Source organism: Harpia harpyja, chromosome 18 (assembly GCF_026419915.1).
Source record: "Harpia harpyja isolate bHarHar1 chromosome 18, bHarHar1 primary haplotype, whole genome shotgun sequence".
NCBI classification, from domain to species: domain Eukaryota; kingdom Metazoa; phylum Chordata; class Aves; order Accipitriformes; family Accipitridae; genus Harpia; species Harpia harpyja.
Window position 1 is genome coordinate 26,231,640 of NC_068957.1, and position 10,601 is coordinate 26,242,240.

The following is a 10,601-nucleotide window of genomic DNA, read 5'->3' on the forward strand; positions in this document are numbered from 1 at the left end:
GAGCTGTGGTATTTCTGTAACAGCAGAGTAAGTGGCTGAGATGTTGCGGGTATAAATTTGAGAATGGCTATAAATGTTATTCATCCTGAACAAATTACAAATAAATAAAAAGAAAGAATCAATACAGTGTTTCTATATGCATAAACAGCCATCTACTTTAAAACAGTGTTCATCAGTTGGCATGTGTATAATCAGTGTAGGTTCCCCTTGTTTGCTTAGGCTTTGACAGATTTTGTGCTGACTGTTCCAGTGAAAAATTCACTCGACACCCCTCATTCTGGAGCCCACATATGGGCAGTCCATTCCTGGAGACTTTTGAAAACCTGACTAGACATGGTCATGACCAACCCAGTTGAAAACTGGTGCTAGCTTGCTTTGGGTGGAAGGTTGGACTAGATGGTCTCCAGCAGTCCTTTCCAACTCAATTTTTCCCATGATTCTGCAATTACAACACGATGCTGCCTGGCCATCAGATGAAGGGTTTAGCTTTCTGCCACAATTGGCTGAACACTGGATATGTCTGTCTTTGCAGAGTTCCTCTGGGAAGATGCCCTTGCCTTCTGGCAGGTGCTGCCTCTTTTATAATGGCAGTTCTCAACCCAGGCGTGCCTGAAAGCGGGGGAGATGGACTGCAGAGCGTGACTCTGGGCTGCACTCCTTTGCCGGCACACACACAGCAAGGACTTCAACTCAGATCTGAAGCTCTCATTCAGCCAACAGTAAATGAAGGGATTGTAGCAAGTGCTGCTCATGGCAAACCAGTGAAAAGCAAAGTACAGAGCATTGCTACTGTGGATGGCCCTACAGGAGATCAACACCACATAGCAGTTCAGGGGGAACCAGCAGACTGCAAACACAATCACCACCACCATCAACATCTTCAGTGTCATCTTCTTTTTCCGTTGATGGGCATAGTATTGCTCCATGGTGAGGTCCCCGATGGCATTTCTCAGCCAGAGCTTCTTGGCCACCATGGTATATGTGATGGAGATCACAAGCAAGGGCAGGACATACAAGAGAACAAAAGTAGTCAAGTCCAAATACTTCCAGAAAAGATCAGCAGGAGGAGGGAAGCTGGGGAGGCAGACCATTCGTATTGTTCTGTTTCTGAAGATCACAGAGAGAAAGAACTGTCAATTCCACTACCAGATGCACACAACACCCGGAGGACAAATATCTCAGACGTTTTTACAAGTTTCAGTAAGGGTATAGATAGCAGAACTCATTCAGTAACATAGGCAAGTGCCACTTGGAATGGAAAATTTTTCTTTAAGTTTGACCTTTGGCCCCAGTGAAGATATTTTAAACACATCACCAGGAAAAGAAAAAAATAATCCATATTGACATCTGTGCCCTCTAATGATGACAAGCACCTTTCTTCTGTGCCTTCCTCAAATTACACGGCTGAATCTCTCAGCCAAAATCCAAAATCAACCAACAAACAAGCCTGAAAGCAATTCCACTGATTTTCATTGTCCTTTCGTGAGTAACACTCCAGCTAGCCAAAGAGAAGGAAGACTTCTCTGTTTCACCATACTTCCTTTTCTAATAACACAGATGGAGAGATGTGTGCCTTAGAATCTGTGGGGCTTTGATTAAGCTGCATACGTCATATAAAAAAACAGCACCATGTAAATGTCTTACCCGATATAAAATCTTGTCAAAGTCTGATAAATGGCATGAGGCAGTGAGAAGCAGCTGGCCATAACCCAGATGATAATGATGCAAATCCCTCCTTTCACCATGGACATGCGCGGCTTGAGAGGGTGCATGATAACCTGCAGAGAACAAGCAATCCTGAGGATTTAAAATGTCTTCAGTTGATAAAAACAAGCTGCAAGCTTTAGAAAAAAAAGTACGTCTTTGCTTTATCCATGTCCAGGAGCAAGCATTTCATGCTGATCACTGAGTAAGAAGCAAACAGCATGCATGCTTTCCAGTACAGCAAGGAATGCTCAGCATAGACATTAAGTGTGGCACAAGTTGAAAGCCAAGGCACTGCTCTGGCTTGTACTATAGGGAGTGGAAAAAGTCTCCTAATTACTAGAGACAAGGTCTCCAATACAGATGGCAACCACAGGGCTCACAACATTTGGCATTTGGTTCATTCGCAAGACAGAGTGACAAGATGCTTGAGAACCACGGTTGAATGTAATCCTTGGCCAACATAACATGAACAAACTTGAAGGCTGGTCTCTTTTATATTCAGTTTACCCTGGGCAGTACTGGCTACAGCATGGTGTACTCCATGTGTTTGCTGCTAAGGAAGGCTACTTTATCTGACAACACCTTGGTCACTCTTTGAGCCTCACATTGCAGTTCAAAGCGCTGCAGCACCTCTGCATCCCTCCAGTGTTAAAAGGCAGAAAGGAGATACTCATTTTACAGGACTTCAGAGAGTAAAAGGGCTGGAAAATGCAAGGAGTTATGCAAGTATTAAGTGTTACTGCTGGCCCAGTGCCCTGAGCAGAGAAACACACTCAGTGTCACCCATCAGCTTGACTTCAGAGATCATGATGGTTAGATATCTCTTGAGCTACATGCACTATGGATGATTATATTAGGCAATGAAAAATAATTAAAAATAGACCTATCATGTCATCCAAATGATCTCTTGGCTGGTGAAGTCTTTGGTATTTTTTGCATGTCTTTTCTAGTGTCATTATAAATATCTACTTAATCGAGCTTCTACAACTCCCCTGGAGATCTGTCTACTCTGGTACCTCTCAGGACTAGCAATATTTTGAAAGGCAAGTGTTGATTTCTTTTTGCTCAGTGATATTTCCTTACTTCTGTTTTTATCTCCTTGGGCCATAGTAGCTAATCCTAGTTCTGAGGAACCTACTCCATTGCATTTAAAGGCAGGTATTGCGTTTGCCCTTAACTAAACAAACACTTCTTGATACCTAGCCATGCCTGGCAATCAACCCAGAATCTACTGATTAAAATGAATCATTATCAAAATACTTTGCTTTCAGGAGTTGCAATGTTGCACATAGAATGGGCAGACTACCAAAGTTTTTGTGGTAAAAAAGACAGAAATGGATATCTATACTCTGGCAGTCACTGTAATTTTCTGACACCAGATGGGGCACATCCCAAACAATCAGAGTGGAATCCGTTATTGTTCTGAACTTCATCTAGCCGTGTCATTTATCCTGTGAAATTGCTTTTCAGTAACAACCATTTCAGTGACTCCAGCACTGCAAGAAAAATACAGTCTGCCCAAGAGCACACCTTGCAGGATCTGTTCTCCCAGTGCACAGCATTTATCAGCTTAAGCAAAAATTACAAACTGTATTATACTTCAAGGAAACCCTTCGGTTTGCACTCATTGCTTGACCTGTAAGGTCCTGGTTGATATGTGCCAGAAAGTAGTGGGGCAGGGGTAGGAGAGGAGAATTTCTCACCTTGAACTGAATGTGCTAACATAGTTCTCACTGCTTCCAGTCTTAGGCATCCCAAAATAATGGGATAAGCCTAAAAACTGTAAGACTCTTCATAAATATGTGCTGAGATAATGCATTGGCTTGCTGGCTTTTGAACTTCAGAATATATTCCTGCCATGCTTTCAGGGCTGTACTCTGCAGAGCAGCTGAGGTGGGCAGGGGCCCCTGGAGATCATCTAGTCCAACACCCTGTGCAAAGCAGGGTCAGCTAGAGCAGGCTGCCCAGGACTGTTTCTGGTTGGGTTTTGAATATCTCCAAGGGCAGAAACTCCACAACCTCTCTGGGCAGTGATTCCAGTGTTTGATCACCCTCATTGTAAAAAAACATGGGTTTTTTGTCCACTGCCATGAAAACTAGAGCTCTCCCCTCCATTCGTTGATTCCCAAGACAATGCAGGTTTCCAGGTAATGGGACTTGAAAGGGAAGAAACTACTTATTTAGTCCCTTATTTTCTAGCAAACATAGGGGTGATGTATATCACGTACCTGATGCCGATCCAGAGCGATGGCAGCAAGGGTCAGCACAGACACGTGAACGGAGCAGTACTGAACAAACCGGCTTATATGACACATCAGCTTTCCAAAAACCCAGGTACTGCTTACAAACCGCACCTGAAGACCAGACAAAATTGGATTAAAAAGTGTGCATTATCTGAAGAGTAGCAAATAGGCTTCACAGGAGTATGGTAAGGAAGAAATGCTTCAATACAGTTTCCTTATGCTTTGTAGATGCATTATACTCAGTTTTTTCTGGGGAAACAGTGACTATGCAAGAGGGTCTGAAACAGAGGTGGGGTTTATTAGGCTGCACAAACAAATCCGCTTGAGTAGTGCTCCGTGTGTGTGCATGTGCACATGTAACATGGCCCCTCTGAAAAAAGTAAAATCTTAGCTCAACTCCTTGATGAGGCTCTGCAGGGAAAAACAGTAGCTTGCCTCCTTAAAAACAGTTGCACATTTGAATTTGTGGATGCTGAAAGTTGCATGGGTTCAAAACTTAGTGAGATAAATCCATGGAAGAAAAAATCATTGAGGGCATTGAAATAGCAAGGTAACACCTCTGAGTTAGGGACTGCCTGTCTGTGGAGCATCCCTGCCTACCTGCCCTGTGTCTATACTCTTCCTGGAGTCTGCAGCTACCAGCTGCACTCAGAAGCAGGACATGAAGCTGGGTGGCAGGGTCTTGCTCGCGCGCTGGTCTCTAAGCCAAACTCTCCTCTTACCACGTTGTGTGAGATGCATCAACAGCAATTTCAGAGGTGTCAATTAAGGTATACAAACAGAGAGGAAAATTTTACCCTCCAGTTGAAAAAGCAACTCACACTTCACCAGCTGCGTTGCCTTCCTCATTGATCCGACCTCTGCAGGTATGGGAGCCATCTCCACCTGGGCATGAATCCAGGCACTCTTGGGAGGGGAGGGAGGCAGGGGGAGTTTAAAGCCTCCCTGAGACTGCAGTGGCAAGGGCAGCATGGCATTTCTTATGGGTTCCCAGAGAGGTGTTACTTAGTGTGGCTTTTCTGCAGAGGAGATTATTCCAAATAACGGTTGTTGTCTCACTCCCTTGTTATTCCTGACTGCGCAATATTTATTCCAAATTAATGTAACTCATTCTGGAAGCAGATTAAGCTAATTTGAAATAGAGCACATTTACTACAAAACATCTGTCCACACAGAAAATTAGTCAAGACTAGCTAATGGTTTTCAATTAATCTAATTAATTTCCCCATAGAGACAACTCTAGTAGTAATGACTGTCACTGAATGTGTAGCAATGTGCTGTTTTTCTTTGAAGTTAATGCAAAGCTCTTTCCTAAGAGAGATTACAATTATTTAATTGTTGCTGTGCAAACACACAAGAGGGCATTATCCTTTCCCTGAACAGATTACGGGATGCAAATCATAGAATCACAGAACGGTTTGGGTTGGAGGGGATCTTGAAGATCACCTAGTTCCAGCCCCTCCAGGGCATCCACAGCTTCTCCGGGCAACCTGTTGCAGTGCCTTACCACCCTCACTTGAAACAGCTTCTTCCCTACATCTAATCCAAATCTACCCGCATTCAGTTCAAAGCCATTACCCCTTGTCCTATCACTGCATGCCCTTGTAAAAAGTCCTTCTCCAGCTTTCCTGTAGGGCCCTGTTAGGTACTGGGGGGCTGCTATAAGGTCAGCCTGGAGCCTTCTCTTCTCCAGGCTGAACAACCCCAGCTCTCTCAGCCTGTCCTCATAGGAAAGGTGCTCCAGCCCTCTGATCATCTCGGTGGCCTTCCTCTGGACTCACTCCAACAGGTCTGTGTCCTTCTTGTGCTGGGTGCCCCAGAGCTGGATGCTGTACTCCAGATGGGGGCTCATGGAGCAGAGCAGAGGAGGAGAATTACCTCCCTCAACCTGCTGGTTACGCTTCTTCAGATGCAGCCCAGGGTATGGTTGGCTTTCTGGGCTGCAAACGCACATTGCCAGGTCATGTTGAGCTTCTCATCAACCAGCACCCCCAAGTCCTTCTTCTCAGGGCTGCTCTCAATCCATTCTCCACCCATCAGAGCAAGACAGAGAAATCCCACCAAAGAAACAGGACCAGTTTAAGAAAGGGTGAATCCAAACCGGTAATTCAGGGACTGCTTTTGGAAGGCAGAAGAAGACTATGGACAGCTCTGGGCAAGGACTGAAGCAGGAGTATTTGGGATGCTTTTGAACCAGAGGGCTGTGTCAAATTCAGCTATACAGAGAGTCCTACTTACACATTGTTATAGATTGTGACAGTGGAGCAAGAAATGAATCCATTTAATTCTTCCCACCTCATTCTTTTAAAATTTTTTTATGTCTTATATTATTTAGTAACTGAAAATAAACAAAGGACAATCAGCCCCAAGAAGCACAGTTTGTAGTGCCCAAGTAAGAGCCATGCCAAGCTGACACGGCTCAGCACAGACCTAGCAGTTTCCCTTGCAATCATCTTCACAAGGACTGACCTTGTTTGCATCATTTCCATAGGAAATTGGCAGTTAATTGAACTTTCTAGTGTCAAACTTGTCCCCGCTTCCTTCCCCATCAAAAGACAAATAGCGCTTCGACATCCGAGCCTTGCCACCATCCTGGAAGAGGGAGGAAAGCTGCAGAGGAGCGTTGCCTCCCAACCGGATCGCGAGGTGGGGGCAGAAGTGCCCCGGCTCTGCTCGCCGAGCCCTGCCTGCCTGCGAGGGGGTGTTGGGGAGAGGGGGGGCACAACTGCAGCTTGTCCAGGAGGCAGAAGGAGCCGGGGGGGCGGGGAGGCAAAAAGAAACTCTGCATAGTAGCCTGTTACTGGCCATTCAATACACGTGTACACAGCTGACAGGCACAGACAGACACCAGCAAAACACAGACAAGCCAGATGCTCACCAGCGTGAAGGGGGTGTTCAAAATGGTGATCATCACGTCGGCAACGGCCAGGTTGACGATGAAGAGGCTGGTGGCAGAGTGCATCCTTTTGTTCTTGATCACCACGTGGCACACCAGGATGTTGCCGAAGAGCGAGATGCAGATGATCACAGAGTAGGCTACTATCAGCAGCGCCTTCACTGTCCGGCTCTGGGACTCGCCCTCATACTTGGTCCCGCTGCCAAAGTCCCCCAGGTCCTCCAGGTCCAAACCACTGTGGAAGAAGGACTGGTTAGGGAAGCCATACAGTGCAGAGAAGAAGTTGGTCGTGTTGTGATTCTCCGCTCTCCAGAAGGGCTTGGAGATGTACTGCAAAGGGAACCACGTGTGCCTGCTCATGGCTCGGGAGGCAAAGCTCCAGCACTGCCCGTTTCCCTGGGCAGGCTGCACGTTCCTCTCTGCCCTCCTTCTTGGCAGCTCAGGTGCTAAAGTCAGTGGTTGCAGGAGGGAACACGTGCTTGTATTTTAAAAATCTGCCCCGTGGTTGCAAGCTACCTACAAAAGTTGATAAATGGGTCCTTCTTCCTGTGTTGAATACCTGTGAGCTTTGCTCCAGGGACTCTCCAGCTGCTGTCCTTTTTCAATCCCGCATGTCTTACATACAGAAGCTGATTCAGATGCTGAAATATCAGAGATCCCCAAACACTTTCTTTCTGCACCTAGGAAGAAATGCTAATGAATATTTCCTTTTGGGCACTGCTCTGCTTCTCTCCCGCAACTTCTCCTTCGAAATCTGCTTTATTGGTTTCCACATAGTCCTTCATCCATCAGGTCTCTGTTTCCCAAGAGTTTTCAGAGCTTGTCAGAATCAAAAAAGCAAGGGCTGCCTTTCCCTTTTCTTTTCATTCTCAAAGTATCTCTGAGCTATACACTGAAGCAGCTTTGCTCAGAGGCTGAGTGGTCCCTGCTTTCCCTGTGATATATACAGCCTGCCAGATGACACACCGCCTAGCAAATAGCCAATAGCGTATCTCTTCCTAGTTTATCCTGAGGTGTATTGCAACCCCACACATAGACGATGGGAGAGTCTGACGTGCAGATCTAGCAGAGCAGCAAAATACAGAGAGAGTGGATGTGCCCTGATCTTCCCTGTCTCCTCTCTCCTCTTCCTCCCAGCACAACAGCTACATGGGGTGAAGCATCTTTATTAATTGGCAGCATCTTTCTTTCTCTCTGTTCCAGGGTTTTAGTAGACAGAGAACATCCGAGGATTTCTGCCTCCAGAGAGCTCCCAGCTTTGCGCCTGGCACCATCCCCTTCTCGCTCTCCCGTGTTTTGGAGGACAGTGTAAAACATGAAATGCAACCTGAAAACAAGAACCGAAGTTTCAGGGTGCTGCTGGGTGTCCAGGGAGACTCCTGCCACAGCTTGGCCTTCTGTGCACTGAGCCGGGAGGGGAGGAGAGCAGCAGCAAAAAGCAGCAACATGGGTGGGAATCCCTTCTTTTCTCCTTCCCTTCCTTTGCAGACACAGTCATTTGCAGAGCAGCCTCTGGCTCCAAGCTCAGAAACTCAGATGCGAAGAGCCTTTCTGTGCTGCCTTCCTGCAGCAGGCTCCCGCACCCTGGGGTGGGGGGAGTCAGGCAGCACTGGGCTGCGGGGCGGGCAGAAGGGGCTGAGCAGGGAACAGGCAGGTTTGCATTCGGGCTGCTTACTCTTGCACCTTAATTTAAGCTAATTTTAAAGAAATGGCTTCTAAAGACATGATTCGTCTTCATTACTGGTGTCGTGGTTTAACCCCAGCCAGCAACTAAACACCACGCAGCCGCTCACTCACTCCCCCCCACTCAGTGGGATGGGGGAGAAAATTGGGAAAAGAAGCAAAACCCGTGGGTTGAGACAAGAACGGTTTAATAGAACAGAAAAGAAGAAACCAACAATGATAATGATAACACTAATAAAATGACAACAGCAATAACGAAAGGACTAGAATGCACAAATGATGCACAGCGCAATTGCTCACCACCCGCCGACCGACACCCAGCCAGTCCCCCGAGCGGCGAATCCCTGCCCCCCCCCACTTCCCCGTTCCTAAACTGGATGGGACGTCCCATGGTATGGAATACACCGTTGGCCAGTTTGGGTCAGGTGCCCTGGCTGTGTCCTGTGCCAACTTCTTGTGCCCCTCCAGCTTTCTCACTGGCTGGGCATGAGAAGCTGAAAAATCCTTGACATTAGTCTAAACACTACTGAGCAACAACTGAAAACATCAGTGTTATCAACATTCTTCACATACTGAACTCAAAACACAGCACTGTACCAGCTACTAGGAAGACAGTTAACTCTATCCCAGCTGAAACCAGGACAACTGGGCAGTACTTAATGATGAGCCAAATCATGATAGTAATGGAATCCGTCTCCCCAGGCTGTGTTACCACAGTCTTAGTAGGTATACACATTAAAATGCTTGTCCCTGTCTGCTCCCATGAAGATGTGAAGAAAATGCTTTCATTACCGGAGTATTGAGCTTGCAAAGCTGAATAAAATTGTCCCTACAGGTCCCTGCAGATTACTATATTTCATATTTATGAGGTATGTAAAGACCTCATAAGAGGGCATAATAGAAATACCGAGAATACAAGGCCATTACATTAAACATTTTCCTAATGCAAAAGTTCCTATCACGCTCCAAAGGTACATTTTCAGCTTCTTGTCTGTGTGTCTGTCTGTCCTTCTCCGAGCTCCATTGCTGGTGCCGAGCACGGGCCGGCAGGGAAAGGTCGTGAGAGCTGCTCAAGAGGAAGCTGCTGCTCAGAACTGCTCCCACTTTTGAGCCATTTCTGCTTCGGAACACACAACAGAGATCCACAGAGCAACCCACAGAGAAACAGCATCCTCTGTCCTCCCAGGCCAGGGTCCCCAGGGGACCATGCTGCAGAGAGGTGGGAGTGCACAGATTATAGCAAAACCTAAAACAAGGTCTTCTGGTGCAATAATGAGATTTCTGGCTTGAAAAAGAAAATGGCTCTGCTTTGCCATTCAGAGTTGAAAACAGCTGGAGTAGACAGGAAGATTCAGTGCTTGAGCCTTGTCCAGAGGGAGAAAATTCAACAGCTAAAATTCCCAAGTCTAAATGAGGAAAAGTTCCTTCAATGTGCCTGTTGCATCCGGCAGCCTTTTGAAAGATTCCTGTTCCCTAAGCAGCTAATAGTTTACACTTTTCTGTTTTAAATACAGGTTTGGTAAATAACAGAAACAATGAGAGCTATATATCAACCCCTAGATTTTTTTCTTTCACTGAAAAGGTGTGTTGTAAATAAGTTTGGACAGTCCTTGAAATCCATGATTTGGGAATTTTTTCTCTTTTTATATTTGCTTTAATGCACTGAGGACACTATATTCCTCTTCATTTGCAATGACTAGTACAGCTTATGTGACTCAGAAAATGTAGGATGAACAGGCACAGAAATCTTGCAGGACACTTCATGGACTTGATAAGACGACTTAATAAATAAACCATGTTTAGTGATAATAGAGTGACTACCCCAGTAATGAATTAAATAAAACAGCTCTGTAATTCAGACAGATGCTAACCATTCAAAATCACAACTATATTTAACTTAGGGGCTGTTGACTCTGCAGAACAGCTTAACATCATGGCGATAGCAAAGCCTACAGTAGACTGCATCTGAAGACAGGGAAAGGCAGGCAAGCTTTGGGATGTCCAGACCTGCCGAGCAGCAGCGTCCCACTGTAGTGCCCGGTGTGCGGAGGGCCGGGAGGGACAGCAGCTTG

The 10,601-nt window shown here is 46.1% G+C and overlaps 1 protein-coding gene across 1 annotated transcript; it reads right to left on the bottom strand.

Moving 5' to 3' along the window:
- Positions 1 to 239: 239 nt before the first annotated feature.
- LOC128153994 (G-protein coupled receptor 83-like) lies at positions 240 to 8,446 on the bottom strand. The gene is made up of 4 exons (XM_052813995.1): positions 6,829 to 8,446; positions 3,936 to 4,061; positions 1,645 to 1,778; positions 240 to 1,107 (listed from the first exon to the last, which is right to left on the bottom strand). The coding sequence occupies exons 1-4, from the start codon at positions 7,204 to 7,206 to the stop codon at positions 483 to 485; spliced, it is 1,263 nt and encodes a 420-aa protein (XP_052669955.1). The 5' UTR covers positions 7,207 to 8,446; the 3' UTR covers positions 240 to 482.
- Positions 8,447 to 10,601: the final 2,155 nt, after the last annotated feature.

What these genes read in the sequence shown, in the direction of transcription:
- LOC128153994 (XM_052813995.1), bottom strand. Translation starts at nt 7,206, where the DNA reads ATGAGCAGGCACACGTGGTTCCCTTTGCAGTACATCTCCAAGCCCTTC. An exon ending in TGAACACCCCCTTCACGCTG is followed by an intron (nt 4,062 to 6,828) that starts GTGAGCATCTGG and finishes TCTGGTCTTCAG; the next exon opens with GTGCGGTTTGTAAGCAGTAC. An exon ending in TTGACAAGATTTTATATCGG is followed by an intron (nt 1,108 to 1,644) that starts GTAAGACATTTA and finishes TGTGATCTTCAG; the next exon opens with AAACAGAACAATACGAATGG.